General features: G+C 37.1%; 1 protein-coding gene and 1 long non-coding RNA gene across 2 annotated transcripts in view; both read left to right on the top strand.

Annotated features, from left to right (window-relative positions):
- The window catches only part of LOC140991479 (uncharacterized), a 56,347-nt gene extending 43,261 nt beyond the window's left edge, over nucleotides 1-13,086 (top strand). Inside the window, exons 4-6 of the mRNA XM_073461444.1 lie at nucleotides 11,337-11,388; nucleotides 11,661-11,719; nucleotides 12,726-13,086. Of these exons, the coding sequence (XP_073317545.1) occupies nucleotides 11,337-11,388; nucleotides 11,661-11,719; nucleotides 12,726-12,824 (210 nt within the window). The 3' untranslated portion in view covers nucleotides 12,825-13,086. The remainder of the gene's footprint in view (nucleotides 1-11,336; nucleotides 11,389-11,660; nucleotides 11,720-12,725) is intronic.
- Nucleotides 13,087-14,233: 1,147 nt separating this feature from the next.
- LOC140991480 (uncharacterized) overlaps nucleotides 14,234-20,571 on the top strand; it is a 73,907-nt gene continuing 67,569 nt past the window's right edge. Inside the window, exons 1-2 of the long non-coding RNA XR_012177920.1 lie at nucleotides 14,234-14,384; nucleotides 14,460-14,510. This is a non-coding gene — a long non-coding RNA (uncharacterized lncRNA). The remainder of the gene's footprint in view (nucleotides 14,385-14,459; nucleotides 14,511-20,571) is intronic.

Raw genomic sequence — 20,571 nt, 5'->3', positions numbered from 1 at the left:
ACCAAACTCGAACCATACATGCTGTAAAATGAGAAGGCCTAAAGTGGGGAGGGGCTGTTCTTTAGTTTTATTTAAAAACCAATTCACCATGTACCAATCCACCAAAAGGGTGACTTAGTCACGTATTAGACATACTAGGGAAGTGATCTAACCATGGCTATAGGCCTTGGGGCAGCCATGATCAGTTTCATTTCCCTTTTGACAGCAACTGAATTTTCGAAACACATTTCTGCACCTATGGGGAGGTTGCTGTCATTTCAACTTCCAGCAAGCGTGGGGGCTGAACGAATGGATCAACATGGTCCTAAACCATTCTAGTACATGCCTAGGAGTGGCCTTGGGAGCCTGGAGTCGAACCATAACTTGTAGCAACTGAAACAGCAGCAAACGTGAGAGCACAAGGGAAGAATCCGAAAATCTGCATCATGGTTTCAAAATGTTTTGTCATGTATTTCGGTTTTCCCCTTTCAAATCTGTGTACATGCGATGTTTTGAAATGATAATATGACTTGATTGAATAGCAATAAAAATATACACATGCCTGGTTTCGTTTGAAAGAAGAACGAAAGAATGAAACGATTCGGCGCGGAGGAGGTGGAGTGATCTTCTTTCCTTTTCTTCTACTAAATTTTCTCTCTAGTTTTCTCAAGTGCTAGCCACGATTTTTGTCTCAAAGTTACTTTAAATTTCGAGACTTAGGGAGGGGGAATGGTGGTTAAGAGGGTGAGGAGAATGGGAGCAAAATATAGGGAGAAAATATCAAGAACAAGTCTACTTTTTTTTGAAATTTGAATTCTTGTTTGATATCAAATGATTTGTTGGTGGTTGTTGGGGTGAGGTGGCCGATCATAATACCATCTAGACTAGGTGAGGATAAGGTTGATCATTAATCAAATGGTGCTCCCAAAAATAAAAGAATTACCCTACTAATTAAATACAAAGAAATGGTCAAAGGTGAGGTGGCAAAGAGATGTTGTCTAGACATAAGGGTGGCCGAAATTTTGGTGTAAAAAAAATGAAGGGAAATTGTTGATTATTTACTAAATTTATAACCCTTAAAAGCCTTACTTATCCTTTAATTAATTTAGTGAACTAACCCCTTAATTATGGAACTTAAATGAATTTATTTTCTACTCACCTCAAGTTGCTTAAATAAATCCTCAAACCTCCTTAATAACTTAAATTAACTTACTTGCTAGCTAAATTAAATCCTGGAAATGTTTTCTGAATCTTAAATTTTATCTCTAAACGCCAACTCCAGTCCGGCCTTACTGAATTAACTGAAAAGAATACAATTAAACTGCTAGTTAAAATAATTAACTTCAAAGAAAAGCATTTAAATATTCATGCAATGAAGTCAATTAAAATTAAAAATACTAGAATTATGCATGGCTTATACGTAGTCTAATTACGGGTTCTAAGCTTTTCATGGAAGAGACCTTGACATAAGCTTTTTCACCCACCTCCAATTCAAACGGTCTTCTCTTCGAATCAGCCCAAATTTTTTTTCTGTCTTGGGCTGCCTTGAGTCTTTCTTTGATTATGGCTACTTCGTCAAAGGTTATTTGAATAAGTTCTGGTCCGGTAACAGTTTTTTCTCCGACTTCGTCCCAATATAGGGGCGACCTACACTTTCTTCCATACAAAGCCTCATACGGAGCCATCTCGATGCTACTATGATATCTGTTGTTATAGGCGAATTCGATCAGGGGTAACTGTTCACTCCAATTTCCAGAAAAATCCAGCGCACATGCCCGCAACATATCCTCGAGGGTCTGAATTGTCCTTTTGGTTTGGCCATCGGTCTGGGGATGACAAGCCGTGCTGAGAGTAACCTTGGTTCCCATAGCTTTTTGGAAACTTTTCCAAAATTTTGATACAAATCTTGGATCTCTGTCAGACAGTATACTTGTCGGGACTCCGAGTAGTCTCACTATGTTGTCCATATACAAGGTAGCGAGCTTATCCAAGTTATAAGTCATCTGCACTGGTAAGAAATGTGCAGACTTGGTCAATCTGTCAACGATTACCCAGATACCATCGTGACCCTGCCTTGATCTTGGTAGCCCTACAACGAAATCCATGGAGATGTTATCCCACTTCCACTCCGGTATTTCCAATGGTTGTAAAAGTCCTCCAGGTCTTTGATGTTCTGCCTTGACTTGTTGACAGGTTAGGCATTTGGAAACAAAGACAGCCACGTCTTTCTTCATTCCGTTCCACCAATAATTATTTTTTAAGTCTCTATACATTTTGGTACTCCCTAGATGCACCGAAAATCTTGATTTATGCGCCTCGGCCATTACCTCCTCTCGAATTCCATCGATATTTGGCACATACAATCGTCCGTTCATCCAGAGTATCCCATTATCATCTATTTGAAATTCTGGAATTTTTCCTTCTCGGATTTGTTCTCTAATTTTAAGGATGGAGGTGTCTTGACTCTGCTTTAATTTGATGGTTTTCCGTAGTCCTGGTCGGGCTGATAGTANTGGAATTTTTCCTTCTTGGATTTGTTCTCTAATTTTAAGGATGGAGGTGTCTTGACTCTGCTTTAATTTGATGGTTTTCCGTAGTCCTGGTCGGGCTGATAGTGAAGATAAGATTACTTTTCCAAAATTTCTTCGACTCAATGCATCAGCCACCTTATTCGCCTTTCCTGGATGATAATTGATTACCAAATCATAATCTTTTAGAAGTTCCATCCACCTTCTTTGCCTCATGTTTAATTCTTTCTGGGTGAAAATGTACTTGAGGCTCTGGTGATCAGTAAAAACTTCGCATTTTACTCCATAGAGGTAATGCCTCCAGATTTTTAATGCAAACACCACCGCAGCTAGTTCAAGGTCCTTCTTGCATTAGTACACACCCCAGCCCTCCTTTTGAAGCGTCACTATATACTGTGAAGTCCTTGCCATCTTCAGGGAGGATTAATACCGGTGTAGTTGCGAGTTTTGTTTTCAAGGTTTCAAAACTCTTCTCACATGCTTCATTCCAAATGAACTTTGAGTTCTTCTGCGTAAGTTTGGTAAGAGGAATGGCAATTGACGAAAATCCTTCCACGAATTTTGTATACTAGCCAGCTAAACCAAGAAAACTTCTTACTTCAGTCACTGTCTTTGATTGTGGCCAATTCTTGATTGCCTCTACTTTCTTTGGGTATACTGACACTCCAAGTTCGGAAATTATATGGCCTAAGAATGCCACACTCTTTAACCAAAATTCACACTTCTTGAATTTGGCATAGAGTTTTTTCTCACGAAGTGTTTGCAGAGTGAGACGTAGATGTTCACTATGTTTTTCTTCACTTGGTGAGTATACCAAGATATCATCTATAAAAACAACCACAAATCTGTCGAGGTATGGTTTGAATACTCGATTCATCAGGTCCATGAATGCTGCAGGAGCATTTGTCAGACCAAAGGGCATTACTGTTAATTCGTAATGTCCATATCTTGTTCTAAAAGCAGTTTTAGGGATATATTCTGCTTTGACCTTTAATTGATGATATCCTGATCTTAAATCAAGCTTTGAGAAAACTTTGGCTCCTTTTAGCTGATCGAAAAGATCATCTATTCTCGGGAGTGGATACTTATTCTTTATGGTTATCTTGTTCAACTCCCGATAATCAATACATAGCCTCATGCTCCTGTCCTTTTTCTTTACGAATAGCACTGGAGCTCCCCACGGGGATACACTTGGGTGAATCTGCTTCTTGTCTAATAATTCCTGAAGTTGCTCCTTTAACTCCTTTGATTCTGCTGGAGCCATTCGGTATGGTGCCTTTGAGATTGGGGCAGCACCAGGGACCAAATTGATTTCAAATTCTACTTCCCTATCGGGTATCTTCCCCGGTAATTCCTCAAGGAAAACATTTGGAAATTCTTGAACAATTGGAATATCGTCTAACTTTAGGATTTCTCCCACTTTGACCTCATTGATTACTGCTAGATAAATCTCTTCACCTCCTTTTATGGCCTTCTAGGCTTGTGAGGCAGATAGTAGAGATTTTCCTTCTTTGGATTTCCCGTGGTATATGACTTCCTCTTTGTTCGAAGTCTGAAGTCTAATATCTTTCCTTTGACAGTCTACCATGGCATGGTTTTTAGCCAACCAGTCCATTCGAAGAATGATGTCAAACTCAACCATATTGAGTTGAATCAATTCTGCTTTGAAAGTTTGATTGCTGATACAAATTTTACAGTTTCGATACACTTTGTGTGATTCAATTACTTTACTCGTCGGTGTTGCCACTCTTAAGGGTTCACAAAGAGTATCATGTTTAAGTTTAAGCTTTTTAGCAAATCTTCTAGACACAAATGAATGTGTGGCACCACAATCAAACAAAGCATATGCAGGCATTTTATTGAATGAAATGGTACCTGCCACCACTTCGTTTGTATTATCAGCTTCTTCTTGGGTTATCGCGTACACCCGAGCATTAGTCTTGTTTTCATGCTGTTTACTGGGCCTCGTCCCTTTGTCCTTATTGTCTGGACAATCTTTAATTCTATGACCCACCTTTCCACACTTAAAACAAGCGCCTGTCTTCCGGTAACATTCTCCAACATGTTTCCGTTGACATGTATCACACCACTTTCCTTCGGTGTTACCAGCACTGCCAGAACTTCCTTCGAAAGACCCACCTGAATAATTTTGTTTCTTAAACTTGGGACCATTCTGAGTAGATTGATTGTTCATCGGCCTTTTGTTTTTGTTTTCTTCCTCGCGTCGCTTGATATCAGGTTCTGCGCTCATTGCAGCGCCCATCAAATCCGCAAAGTTGTTTGGATTGAATACTGCCAATGCTGACTGAATTCGACTGTTGAGTCCCTTCTTGAAACGATGTATTTTTAACGTTTCATCCGACATGATCGTTGGGACATAGGTTCCCAGATCATTGAATCGTGAAGTGTACTCCATTACTGACATGTCTGGAGCCTGTTTAAAGCTTTCAAATTCACCCAACTTCTGTAGTCTAAATTCAGCTGGATAGTATTGTTTCAAAAAATCTCTTTTAAAAATCTGCCATGTAATCTCTTCCACTTCTGTCAAAGATGGCGACACAGTTTCCCACCATTTCCTAGCTCGGTCTACCAAAAATGGTGTTACAACCTCCACTCTCAGTTCTTCAGGTATCTCCAGTAAATGCAATTGTGTTTCGACGTTCTTGAGCCAGTTGTGACTGACTTCCGGGTCTGGGTTTCCATCAAAGGTTGGAACTTGATTCCTTCTTAGAGATTCATAATGGTATTTAATTCCACGCGATAGTGGTTCTTGAGGTGGTTGGATGGCGTTAGCTAATGGGTTCACGAATCTTTGCAACGTCGCAGCTACGATAGTGGCTATTGCCATCATATCTTCTTGGCTGATGTTTACTCTCTGATGTGGTGGTGGATTTTCATTTTGATTGGCGCCACGAGGGTTACGGTTGTTTTGGGGTGGTCTGCCTGCCATATCCTATAAACATGTATTTTTTTAATTTGTTTGCCACAAAGTATAATTAAAATAATTTCATTAAATTTTTGAAATTCATACAAGCAAAAGTTTCGAAATAAATGGTAAATCAAATAATTCTTAATACAATCAATGTCTAGTCTAGAGTCCTCTCTCTACTCGTCTATAACCTCTCCATCGCCTACTGCCTCGTTAATTTCTTCTTCAATCGGGTTTTCTTCTAGTTGCTCTACGAGTTCTTCCATGTTGATCGCTTCATTTGGCAGGTGCTCAATGTAATTCTGCAGTTGTGTGTTGTGATGATCAAGGTTGTTTACTTGATCTTGTAGCTCCTGTATTGTTGATTGGCTTACTTTCTCAGTGATTTCTTGATCTACGATCTGTTCCTCCAGACGGCGTTGTGTTTTGAGAAGGCTATCGTCCCGGATTTTGAGGGTAAAAATCCTATCATGAGCTTTGTTTAACTATTGCTTGGTGATTTCGTGTCGACGTTCCGACTCAAGATGATAAGCGGCATAACATCTTACGTCCTCGCGTAGTTTCTTCTCTTCCTCTCTGGCCTCACGAAGATCCTCCTTCATGCATACATTATTCCCGTCTAACTGAAAATTATCTCTTTCGAGTTTCTCATTTTTTTCTTTCAGTGTTTTAATTTCTGACTCCTTTTCCTGAAGTTGATTTTGAAGTTCATTTATAATACGTTGAAGATCCATGTTGTTTTCCTAAAATAAAAAACAATTTTATACATAAGATACTCATCAAATTTTTAAATATGCAATAGAAGGATAATAGAAAGTTTCAAAATAATTTGGTACACATAGTATTTTTTTAGTCACAAATTTTATTACAACCCAGATATTATAATGCTAATCTAATCGAACATCTCTCTGCCATCGCTGTCACTGGCGCTGTCATCTCCAGCCACCTCCATCGGTGCTACCTCCTCTTCTTCCATGTTCTCTATCACCAAATGCAGGTAATTATTCTGATCTTGAAGTCTGTCCATAGTACCATGGAGCTTCGAAATGTACCGATCCTGTCTGGCGTTGTACTCCTCCTGGAGCTGACAGGCCTGAGCAGCACGTCCTCGCTCTATTTCCACTCTATCCAATAAATCCCTGTTAAGTGCAGCTAAGCGCGTGATGCGAGCGGAATCGGTCGGTATCTGAAGCAGCTGGCTCTCCGCCAAGTCCAGATGATGAGTCAACCGTTGTACATCGGTCTCCAGTATGAGTCTACTCTCAATAATCTCCTGTTTCTCCAACTATTCTCTAGCCAGTTGCGCCTTCAGGGTCGTAATTTCTCTAGTCTGATTGTCAATCGTGAGCTGGCGCGTGCGAAGGGCAGCTTGAGCACGGGTACGTGGAGCAGCCATTTCCTAGGATAAAATCGAAGGCAAAGCATCAAAATCGTATAAAGGATAGAAAGGCACAATTAATAGAAACAAAGTGGTCGTGGAAAAATTTTGATACTAAGAATTGCGAAGCGATTGAAGGGATAGATTTCTTAAGTCTATTCGAAATTTAAGAATCAGATGAAAGTTGGATTTCAAGAATCAGATGAAAGTTGGATTTCAAGAACAGATGCAACCAGGTTCTTGAAGGGATAGATTTCTTAAGAGACAAAATTTGGCGTTGGCAAAAGCCTAGTGCATCCCAATTTGAGTCCAACTTTCATCTGTTCTTGAAATCCAACTTTCATCTGATTCTTGAAATCCAACTTTCATCTGATTCTTAAATTTCGAATAGACTTAAGAAATCTATTCCATTTGTTTAGTATCAAGAGCAAGAATCAAGTTATTCCATTTGTTTAGATTTCCGCATTGCGTAACTCTGATGTATTTTATTTCATTGTCATTGTAAGACAATACTTGATTTATGAAAAAGACTGGTTTGATTTGATATGAGGCTTTATTGTTTTCAATATATTTNCATCTCATTTCCATGGTCAAATTGTCCCCAATATATTAGTCCTCTAAGGGGTGAGGCCAGAACATGGTTTTATACCCACCAATGGGGGCCAGAACAGAACATGGTTTTATACCCACCAATGGGGGCTAGAACAGAATTACAATTCTCGTCCCATTTCAAATTCGAATCATAACAGTGCAACAGAATTCAGAAGTAACAGACAGAGCTTTTCAGATTTCAGATTTCAGAGTTATTCATACAGACACAGCGGAACCAAGAATTTCGAGGCACAGAAGAGAACACATAATCGATCGAAATTTTACACAGAACATACTAGTATTTTCGAAAAAGGACACACCTTCATGCATGTCATATTATTTATATCAAAGTTTAAAATTAGAAAGAAGCTACGTAAACCAAAAGCCCACTTACCGTATTTTGAAGGAAATTCTTTGTTGAAAATTGGGTAGCACTTCCACGCTATTTCAACAACTGTGATATCTAATTGAGCAGCACTTCGATTATAACTTCGAGTAGACTGTGTCGTGATTTCAACAGCACTTCGACTTCGACTTCTCCTTGCCTTGGACGAATTTTGGAGAGTTTTGTGGAAGGGGGTGGCCGAAATTTTGTAGGGTGAGGAAAAAAAGAAAACCGAATTTCTCTCTTGCTTTTGGGATGCCTTTTTCTCAACCTAATGGGTAGTATTTATAGGCGCACAAAAATCCTTCCCCCTAGCCCCATCATGGCCGAAATCTTGGTCTCCAAGATTGGCCATAATTGTACTTCACTTTTCCATGCATTCTTCAATTCCCATGCTAGCCATGATTTCACTCCAAATTTCCATGTAAGCTTTAAGAGTCACCTTGATTTTCTAAAGGGTCACTTCTTGCATCATTATTATGTCCAAGCTCTTAGCTCCTCCCGCAGCTCCTTCATGGGTTAACTCGAAGGTTATTTTTTGCACATTTAATTTGTCCAAACTCTTGGCTCATCTTGTATCTCCTTTTTTGTTCTTGTTAGGACAAGATTGGTTGAGCTGCTTTGAGCTGACGAATTGAGTCCTTGAGCTGGATTTTATTCCTCCCGTGACAGTACTTCAATGGATGCAGTTACTTCCAGCTTGGCCTCCCGTTGAGTTAATATCCGAGCTTTGAAGTTGTTTCTTCGAGTTAAATTTACTGAAATTTGATTTTCTTCGGATTGTAAAATCTCGGGTTCTCACACTTGGAATAAAGCGTGGCCACGTCTTGTGGTTATGTTTCAGCTGCCTAAAATTGCAATAAGTGGAAAATCTGATTTTGTGAAGATTATGCAAGATTTAAAAGAATTAATTATGATATATGGTTTAGTGGAAATTCTTGGAAGGAAACTCTAGATAAGATATTATCTATTATTTTATATTTAAGATTTATGGTTAATTAAATATTAATGGGCTGTTTAGCAAAAAATTAGACCCAAAAAGCCTACTACTCACGTGGAAGAGCCGCAGCGCAGAGAAGATTTCAAGAATCATATTGGAAAAGACTTCTTCACAACCATATTCTATCCTCACGTGCGAAAAGAAGGCGCAGGACTCCAATTTTTCTCCCAACAAAATAGTTTGCATTTCCCTATGTTTTCTTATTTATTTTTTTATGGATATTGTAGAATCCCCTTGAATCAGTATTTTTTCATAATAAATTCTTCACTTTATTCTCGTCGACTAATTTTCAATTCTAGATTCAGTATTTTACTTGCTTGGTGATTTTAGTTTAGGTTATTTTATTTAGTAATTATCAAAACAAATCCCCACATTTTTTTTATTATCAGAAGAAATAAATCTACCGTTTACTGTGGATTCGAACCTACTCACCATTACACTCGTTTTTATTTAAAAGATTAGGAATTAATTTTGTGGTCAACGACAGCACAGAGGTCCTGGAATAAAGCGTGGACACGTCTTGTGGTTATGTTTCAGCTGCCTAAAATTGCAGGAAGTGGAAAATATAATTTTGTGAAGATTATGCAAGATTTGAAAGAATTAATTATGATGTATGGTTTAGTGAAAATTCTTGGAAGGAAACTCTAGATAAAATATTATCTATTATTTTATATTTAAGATTTAAGGTTAATTAAAGTTTAGCGGGCTGTTTAGCAAAAATTTAGACCCAAAAAGCCTACTACTCATGTGGAAGAGCCGCAGCGCATAGATGATTTCAAGAATCAGATTGGAAAAGACTTCTTCACAACCATATTCCATCCTCACGTACGAAAAGAAGACGCAGGACTCCAATTTTTCTCCCAACAAAATAGTTTTCATTTCCATATATTTCCTTTTTTTTATGGATATTGTAGATCAAACTATGTTAGGCTAATTTTCTTAGTTTGATTCAAGGGATAATCTACTATTTAAATTTTATCATTGTGAGGTTTTTAACTTTAATTTATTATTCTTGTTTATCTAAGTATTTGTTGATTTATGATTTAATTATATGAATGTTATACGTCAATTAATCTGAAAATTTAATGTGATGTATGATTTTATAATGCTAACCATGAATTCAGTGATCCGTAATTGTCATGAACGATTGGTACGTGAGTTGCATTAGGTTAGATTTGTTGTGCTATCATAACATGTGTAATTTAAATAAATCGACGGAACTAGATCTTCCAATTGCAGCTATCTCGGTTGTTAGATTTTAGGATGATATGTTTTCACGAAACTAAAATGCTATCTTTAATTATTATGGAACGTTACCGTGCCCAGTTGATTATTGGTAAACTTTGACCGGATGCTGGGTTTGGTCAATTTATTCAGGAAAACACAATAATTTTAGCGGCTATCCCTATTATTCTAAGGTTAATTTCTTGGAATAACATGAATAAATGATTGGTTAACAGATGAACAGTGAGATAATTAAATAGTAGAATCCACTTGAATCAGTATTTTCTCATAATAAATTCTTCACTTTATTTTCTTCGATTAATTTTCAAATCTAGATTTAGTATTTTTCTTGCTTGGTAATTTTAGTTTTGGTTATTTTATTTAATAATTATCAAAACGAATCCCCCTTTTTTATTTTTATTATCAAAAGAAATAAATCTACCATTATCTGTGTATTCGACCCTACTCACCATTACACTCGTTTTTATTTAAAAGGCTAGGAATTAATTTAATGGTCAACGACATCACACCAGAAAGCGATTAAATAAAATACATCTTATTTATTCTTTTGTAGGATAAAATGGATAACGATAGAAATTGGATGTATCGTCGGTTGGAAAATGGATTTCTAACGAATTTGATTTGCGACGGTTGTAGTGACTTATGATTATTAACTCTTCATATTTTCAATTTTTAGTACACATATCTTTGAAAATAGTATAGTCAGGATATTGTGCATTGGGACATGTGTATTGAAAAACAAATGGTTAATATATATTATTTTTTTCAAAAGAGGATTTTCGCGCCTGAGGATTTCACAGCCAATTAACCTTAATTATTTTTAGTAACTTTCTACTCAAATCTTTAATTATTAACGATTAAAAAATTGGTGTTTGTCCAAGTATTTGTAAAGCCCAATATATAGTGGCCATTTTCCTGTTGAAACCCTAACTGCAACTCTTCTTCTATAACCAGGTTGTGTACTTTTCGTTTTGATAATTTCAAGTGAATTGTGATTAGGATGGGGAAGCCAAGTTCTAAATCGCGAGGAGATCTCCATGGCTTAAGGTGTCAACATTGTGCTGGCCCCTACTCGAAAGAGATGGTAAGTCACCGAAAACCCTTTTGATTACCCAACAAATTATTCTCAAAACTAAAATCCCAACTCTGTATTCCACAAGAGACCAGTGAGTGGAATGTTTCACCGCTCATCAGGGACAGCTTTTCCATGGTGTGGATCGCTATTTTTGTATCTTTTTCTTAGTTCGCTCTATTTTTTAATCGGACTTGTCATCTATTATCTTTTTTACTTGTCGCATTAGATAGGATCAGCCGGTGGAGGCACGGCAGAAGCCTTTTATGGTTTCAACCACGGTATGAATGATGTTATATCATTTCGTATGATTGGTTAGTATGTTCTGGGTCAAGACACATAATTTGGTTTGAATTTTTTTGCTGCATTGACTGATTTGTTTTAACTATGTTGATTGGTGTATTAATTGTTTTTTATATGTTATTGGATTTATTGTTAATTTGGGATTGTGGGTATCATACCATATGAGAAATTTTCTTCGGGTTAATTACAAACTCTTGCAATTTTAATGGAAATTTTGTGTTTAGATTCTCTAATGTCAATCCTTCTATAGCTATGCCGTTTGTTAGGAGGTGGACCAAAGGACCTATGTTGTTACATTTCCTCATTGGTGTAAGTCTTTTGTTGTTGTTGTAGAAGTTGATGTTGTAACCGTTTGTTTTGGAACTTCTTTTCTCTTGGTATGGTAATGGTGGGTTGTGGATTACCATCATTATACTCAACCGTGGCAAGAATGCTAGTGTAAAAATTAGCTACGTGTATAAATGTCCACTACGCTTTGATTCTCTGATGATCAACCAGTAATTGCAAGTTGTAATCAAGGATCCATGGTGTAGACATGACCACTACGCTTGGATTCTCTAATGATCAACCAGCAATTGCAAGTGGTAATCAAGGATCCATGTTGTAATGTTACTGTTTCCACTTCAATTTTTTGCATCACTCTCAAATTGTCTTTTTCAAGGCCATTGATTCGGGGACAGAATTTTATTACATACGCACTATCCTCTATACTTTGTGAAAGAATGATCTGCTTTTTACATAAGGTTTTAACTCAAATCTTAACAATGTCCACAACTTAAAATGGTACGGTCTTGCGTCTTTTTCTTTGCAGTTCATTTCTTTTCTTTATTTGCATGCTCAAATGGAAAAAGAAAGGTGGGTTAATATGATAATAATGTTAATAACAGGGCTATATACATAAGGATCATGTGCAATGCTGGTAACAAGCCAAAATTCATACTATCTGGCTCTGCGGAAAAAGCGTGGAATATAATGTGGGGTTGAGTCATTGTATATTCTAAGTATTCTTTGTATTTTAACACTTCACTATCTCAGCTGTATTAAACTTAACCTAGTTTTCTTTTTGTACGTGTGTAAATATTTTGAATATTGAAATGTTATCTAAGAACACTTTACTATAGCCCCCTCATTTATTTTGTATACGTTTGTCATGTGCATCAGCGAGTAACATTATTGTTAAGGATATTACAAAAGTTATTTACGTCCAATTTTAAATTGATAAGGGGCTTTCCTTCTGCGCTGATTTTTTGTTCTTCCATCTTCTTTTCTATGTTTTCTTCATTGGGTTTTTTCTAAATACTTTTTTGGAATGCAGGCCCCTCCAGTCATTGTTTTCTCATCAGGTTGTGCTGGATTAACATGTAAATACATTCCTTACACGGAACTGTATGGTACTTTGTATATGCGATTGTGACATCATGATATAGTTAGAAAGGCCGAACAAATTTTGTTGTCACGGTCCCAACTCCAAACGACAATTGTGACGGGTGCACAATAGCTAAGGACAACACACCCGCATTGTCCTGACAGAGTAGGGATTGGATGATTGCTGGAGGACCATGATTCGGAAGGCCGAAACCAAACTTCCGTAAACAGTTTTTGTCCTGCTAATGATTACAAGATTTCGATCTTGGGTTCTGGAGTTGTTTTGTTTTGAGTTGATTTTGTTAAAAGTGGTGGAGATATAAATGGAGGGAGGAATGGCAAATTTAAAGACAATTTGCGAAGGTTTTAAAATGGAGGGAGGAATGGAAAATTTAAAGACAATTTGCGACGGTTCATAAAACCATCGCCGATTTATATAAATGGAGGGAGGAATGGCAAATTTAAAGACAATTTGAGACGGTTTTATGAACCATCGCTAGATTGGCGTAGCGAAATAACGACGGTTTTCTCAAAACCGTCTCAAATTTTCTATAAATTTGCCATTCATCCCTCCATTTTTCTCTGCACCGCTTTCCTTATGTGATAAATTTTTCTCTCTTACACGATTTTAGTTTCAAGTTGGGGATAGTTTTTTATCTTCAATTCTTGGTAAATTTTTTAGTTTTGGTTAAGATCATGAATTTTGTCATCTTCTAGTGCAGGTCGTTTTCCAGCTGATTTTTTTGTGCCTGCACTATGCTCCGACATCTTCTACTGTCAGATTATAAGTTTGTTGTAGATTTATACATAGCTTAATTTGTTTTTATTGCATGTTATTTAGAAATTAAATAATATATATTACGTGTTTGTTATTAAAATATTATATAATTTAAATGTTCAATTAATTGTCAACATTAAAATTATTAAATCTGTCTATTTATTTTGATGAATGAGAATTAAGGAGTTCGTATATTGTTTTTTTAATTAATGAGTAAATGGTAGCGATTAAGTAAAATGCATCTTATTTATTCTTTTGTAGGATGAAATGGATAACGATAGAAATTGGATGCATCATCGGTTGGAGAATAGATTTCTAATGAATTTGATTAGCGACGGTAATAATAAAATTTTTTGTAGTGACTTATGATTATTAACTCTTCGTATTTTCAATTTTGAGTACACATCTTTTAAAACACGTATAGTCAGGATATGTGTGAATTGGGACATGTGTATTGAAAACACAAATAGTTAATACATTATTTTTTTCCAATGAGGATTTTGGCTTTCGGAGATTTCACAGCCAATTAACCTTAATAATTTCCAGTAACTTTCTCCTCAAATCTTTTATTATTATTTTAAAAAATAATCTTTAATTATTAACGATTAAAAAATTGGTGTTTGTCCAAGTTTTTGAAAGCCCAATAAATAGTTGTTATTTGCTTGTTGAAACCATAACTGCAACTCTTCTTCTATAACCAGGATGTGTGCTTTTCGTTTTGGTAATTTCAAGTGAATTGTGATTAGAATGAGGGAGCCAAGTTCTAAATCGCAAGGAGATCTTCATGGCTTCAGGTGTCAACATTGTGCTGGCCCCTTTTCGAAAGAGATGGTAAGTCACCAAAAACCCTTTTGATTACCCAACGAATTATCCTCAAAACTAAAATCCCAACTCTGAATTCCACAGGAGACCAGTGAGTGGACTGTTTCACCACTCATCGGGGACAACTTTTCCATGGTGTGGATCGCCATTTTTGTATCTTTTTCTTACTGCGCTCTGTTTTTTAATTAGACTTGTGATCTTTTATCTTTTTTACTTGTCCCATTAGATAGGATCAGCCGATGGAGGCACGACATGAGCTTTTTATGATTTCAACCACGGTATGAATGATGCTATATCATTTCGTATGATTGGTTACTATGTTCTAGGTCAAGACACATAATTTGATTTGAATTATTGATTTTTCTGCATTGATTGATTTGTTTTAACTATGTTGATTGGTGTATTAATTTTTTTTATTTGTGATTGGATTTATTTTAATTTGGGATTGTGGCTATCATACCATATGAGAAAATTTCTTCGGTTCTTTACAAACTTTTGCAGTTTTAATGGAGATTTTGTGTTTAGATTCTCTAATGTCAATCCTTCTACAGCTATGCCATTTGTTAGGAGGTGTATCAAAGGACCTATGTGGTTACGTTTCCTAATTGGTGTAAGTCATTTGTTGTTGTTGTAGAAGTTGGTGTTGTAATCGTTTGTTTTGGAACTTCTTTTCTCTTGGTATGGTGATGGTGGGTTGTGGATTACCATCATTATACTCAAACATGACATTTTTCTAAGCTGCTTTATGATATGAATTCTATGCTTATGTGTTAGGATCGGTTGGATGATAAAAATTGTTTAGGAGCGGAGGAGGGTTGAATAAACACTTTAGGATACTTATCACTTTTTCGACTAATGAATCAGTTTAGTGAAAAACTGAATTCTGCAATCTTGTTGTCAATGTCAGTCAGTTAACTGTTAAAGTGCGGAATGAAACTAAATGACAGATTAAATAAACTGATAATAAAGAATACATGATTTGTAGATGTTCGGAGATTTCAAATGCTCCTACATCACCCCTTATATATCGAGGATATGATATTTACTAAAAGACTTTGGTGTTTACATACATTGCAAAAACCCACTTTAGTTTGGACTTCGAACAATGCCAAACTAAAAATCTTAGTTATAAAACAATTTTATCAGTTCTCAATTGATGTAATTTCTAAGCACAACTGATCTATTAAAGATCGAATATTACAGCAATGAGAGTTTGTGCTTCAGCTCAAATATAGCCTGATAGCTATGAATATGTCTAATAAGCGTGAGCTTTTGATAGCTGATTTTCTATAAAAGAATAGCTTTAAACTGTAGCAGTTGTGTATCAAAGATTGTTGTCGAAAGTTTGAATCAAGTTGAATTATTTTGCTCTCAGCTGATTTCCTCAACTATTTGTAGGTTTTTCTTCCAACGGTAACATTGATTGTATTTGAATAATTGTATCCGTTGATTTTTCCTATCTTGACACTTCGTTATTCTTCTGATAGTCGTACAATGTAGCTTTCTGATACGTGGCATTCCCCACTACCAGTCACGTTCTGCTTTTGTACTATATGTCGGTTGTCAGCAACATTCTTCATCTGAATGACGTGTACAGCTGAATTTATAGTCGATTTGTCTAATTGATTGGTGATTAACTAATCAGTCCTAACTGATCGTCCAGTTAACTTCACAGCTTCAGTTAGTCCTGATCAGTTTAGTTGTCTTTGATTATATACGCATTAATATTCAGTTTGGGCAACTATCAGTTACGAAACTTTAGTTTAGTTACCTTCAGTTTTCTTGACCAGTTATTCAATCTTTTCATGCTTAGTTTGTCAAAATCCGAAATTAAGTATCCAACAATTTCCCCCTTTTGGTGTTTGCCAAAATTTAGAATTCATGAACTGATCAAACTGAACTCTTGTAGATAAAATAATCTTTTATTGATAACTTTTTCAATGTAAAGATTCGTACAAAGAATTTCTGAAAAAAGAATCTTCTAACTGATCTTCTAACTGATTGAAAATCTGCCAAAACTTTCAACTGAATATCTAAGGTTGTCTTCTACCTAAACTGGACTTCTTCATTTCTTTACTCTTTTATCAGCTGGTTCTTGATCAGTCGATTGACTTGGCATTTTCTTTGATAGCTCATGTTGTTCTTCTTCCTTTTCCCCATTTTTGTCAAACTTATCAACCTTGATGGATAATGCACGGACTTCCAAGGAGACATTAGATATTTCATTCATTATTTGTTCTCGCATCATCCATATTCTTTGTGACTGTTTTCTGCAAAAATTCAATGCGATTTTTCAACAAGTCTTGAGTTTGGAAATGTGCTTGAACTGTCACTCGGTCTTTCTTAAGTGATCTAGTTGGAGAAACAGTGAAGTGATATTCCTTGTAACTTGGTGTAGGTTCTTTATGGTATTTTCCTTTGTAGAATCAATCTTTAATGTATGCAGCAATTGGATTGACTTCACATCAGAAATAGTTGTCATCAAATGGTATAGGTTGGACTGAAGGTCTATTATCATAGTATCAGTAGCCATTGGTATCTGAGGAGATAGGGCTTCAGTCGATTCTGGTTCCTGCTCCTTGTCTGCCTCATTGAAAATTACCAGGTCCCTATTTGATGATTTAGTCACATCCGTAACAATTTCTGGAACAATTTCTTCAACGACTTCCTGTTGATGTTTTTGAGGTGGAGTGGAGGTCTGAGCAGCAGTAGAACTGGTAGGCTCTTCAGTGGGTTTATCTGTTTACACTTCAGTTCGATTTTTTGTTGACACTTCAGTTGGCTTTTCAGTTTGTTGAGAATGCAACTGAGCCGTGTCAACTTCCATTTGAATCACTTGTTCAGTCGTGGCAGGCGATTGAACTTGTTTCTCAACTTCTAGTATCACAGCCTTGGAGGCTGGTTGTTCAGTTTTTCTCGGGTCTTCAACTGATACTTCAGCTAAAATATTCAGTTGGATGTTAGAGGCAACTGATTGTATGAATTCATCAACATTGGCCAGTGACAATTCAACATCAGTTTAAAGTTGAAGACTTGCTGGAGGAGATGGAGGAGCAGAAGAGGATGGTGGAGCATCCTTGGAAGAAGGATCAGTTGCTTGCTCAGATTTTTAAGCAACTGATTCCTTGGATGACTCTAGCTGATGATTTGATGGTTCAACCTGCTCTTCTGATGACGAGCTCTGGGAAATTGATGGAATAATCAATTGCTAACCCATTTCCCAGTCTTTGATCTTCATCTGTAATATGAGGAGATATGTGTCCAACTGGTCATAAACTGATTTGTCATTGAAGGCAGTTGGACTAGTAGGATCAAAGTTTGTGCGTAGCTGAGCTATGACTTGAGCTAGCTTCTTGGCATGCATCTGATCAAAGAAATATGTCTTCCTCTCCAGCGCCTGAGCAATCGTGGCAGCTTTAACCACCTTGAGGACTATTGTTTCCAAAGCGATGAATTTATTCAAAACTTTTGTCTTCTCCAATCGCTTGGCAAACAACTCACTTCTAAATTTGACCCTTTCATTGTAAGCTTTCAACTTCGATTCAGAAAACTCATTTACCTCTTCTCAGATTAATTCAATGTGAGTCTGAATCGTGTTGGTTGGTCGGGGCTCTTCAATCATTTTCCCTCTTCCTTTCGGGTCAGTGAGGACCTGAGTAAGGATCAGCCCTGATTGTGTTGAATCCACGTTTTCACGTATCACCACTTATTTTGTTCTGGAAGCAGGCAGTGCAATATGACCGGTGATAGTGATAAGCAGTACTCTTACTATAACTTGTTTTGGTTTACGACTAGATTCAGTGATAGTCTTCTTGAAGGGACCGGTTGGAGGGAGTTACTGAGGTTCAGTTGATGAAACAACTGGAATGGCCCTGATTGGTATGTCTTTAATGGGATGTTCAGCTTCAGTTGGCTTCAGTCTCGTAGCTGGGATGACTTCCATAGCAGCAGCTGGTTTGGTTTTCTGGGTCCTTGGCTTTTTCATAATTTCGGAGAAGGGGTTCTCTCCGATTCAGTTTCAGTTTCACTTACAATCAATTTTCTTGTGATTGTTTTCTTTAGCTTAGCCAAGCTCTGAGTCTTGTTGATTGATTTGGGAGCTGCCTGCGTCCCAATCTATTTCTTGACTTTTAGAAACTTCTCAAGAGATATGTCCATCTTTGTCTTGGGAGGCTGAACATTCTTTGCAGTTAAGACTTTGAATTTGGATGATTTCTGAGCTGAGTCATCCATCAAACTTTTGTGCTTGAGAAGGTAACTGATTTGTACATCATAACCTTTGGACTGCTTGGTCGACTGAACCTTGTTCTTCAGAATATTGAAAGCGATGCTCGACTAGTTTAGTTTGCGTCCATTTACTACGGAAGCCATGATTTGGAATTTCTCAAGGGTTAGGATAGCAAACGAACCTGCCTTGGCAAGAATACCCTTGGCCACGATATGAGCTAATAATTGATATTCATATTTGAGCTCCTTCTTAGGTTCAGAAAGTTTCATCTTTTTGTCATCAACAAATAAAAGTGTGAGCATCTCCTCGACATCAGCAACTTTCACTTCTGTAAAGTCAGAAAGACGAGCTGAAGGCAGTTCGAAGAATGTGATGAATGATTCTTCGTCAATAGTCAGCAATTTGGTGCCGATAGTCGTAGTGATCTTTCCATCAGCAGATACGAAACTGTTCTCATAGATTTCTTGGATCTCCTTTGTATAAATTTCTTGAGTTGATGACCCCAAGAAATTTTCTCAAACAAGTAGCTTCCAGCTTTAGAAAGACGCTTCTAATGGATTCATCATTAACAGAAAGGACTGAATTAAAATCAATAGCCGTAGCGTTTAGCATGTAAGCGGATATTTGTGAGGATCTGCGCAAGGGATAAAGCTTCATTATTTGGTATGCTATGTAAATCAGAATGCTCGTAAGAAACTGAAATGAAGCGGGTTCATTTCTAGAGTTCTTTTGTGATGAGCTACCGAAAAGAAGATGCACCTTTTTTTATAGGAGTATTATATATCAAATCTTTTAAGCCCTTCTCAGCTGCACAGTCTCGTACCTGAACAGTTTCGGAATCCCTCTTATTCTGGTGTAAGGTTGGTTCATTCATGTTCCCTCTGCCTAGAAGCCTGTCAGGAGCTGCTCATTGTCCGTCCAACCTCATAGCACCGGAAATCACCCCTTTCTCTCTTCGGCCCCGACTGGAGAGCTAGAGATAATGCCAAGGGCTGGAAGTTATATTCTGAGGTGGATGGTATAGTTCGATATCGATATCGTTTATGGGTTCCTAGTGATGATTCTTTGAGAGATCTCATTATGAAGGAAGCTCGTGACACACCATATTCAATTCATCCGGGAAGCACGGAAATGTACAAAGATTTGCGCTTGTTATACTGTGGTCAGGCATGAAGAGAGACATTCTGAAATTTGTATCAGAGTGTTTGACGTGTCAACAAGTTAAATCAGAGCATTAGATGCCAGCAGGGAAGCTTAAGCCACTTCAAATTCCTGAGTGGAAATGAGAAAATATTACGATGGACTTTGTTGTGGGATTGTCGAAGACTATTAAGGGATTCAATGCTATATGGGTGATAGTGGATCCTCTTACGAAATCAACGCATTTTCTACCTATAAAGATGACATTCACCATGATTCAGTATGCAGAGTTATACATTCGAGAGATAGTTCGTCTGCATGGGATTCATGTTTCTATTGTTTCTGACAGAGATCTGAGATTCACGTCATCTTTTTGGAAGAGCCTGCATGCAGCGATGGGGACCAAGTTATTATTCAGTACAACATTCCATCCTCAAACCGATGGTCAGTCCGAAAGAGTTATTCAAATTTTGGAAGATCTACTGCGAGCATGTGTTATTGATTTCCAAGGCAGTTGGGAACCAAAATTACCTTTTGTGGAGTTCACCTACAATAATAGTTTTCAATAATCAATCGGGATGGCTCCTTTTGAGGCACTTTATGGAAGGAAATATAGATCTCCTATTCATTGGGACTAGGTTGGTGAACGAAGAGAGACTGGTCCAGATGTGATTGAAGAGACTACCGAGCTTGTAGTCAAAATTCGTGATAGAATGAAGACATCACAAAGCCGACAAAAGAGTTATGCTGACAAAAGACGAAGGGACTTAGAATTTGCAGTGGGCGACCATGTATTTGTAAAAATAGTACCTATGAAAGGTGTTATGC

Source organism: Primulina huaijiensis, chromosome 13 (assembly GCF_012295235.1).
Source record: "Primulina huaijiensis isolate GDHJ02 chromosome 13, ASM1229523v2, whole genome shotgun sequence".
Lineage (NCBI taxonomy): Eukaryota > Viridiplantae > Streptophyta > Magnoliopsida > Lamiales > Gesneriaceae > Primulina > Primulina huaijiensis.
This window is presented reverse-complemented; position numbering and strand designations above follow the sequence as displayed.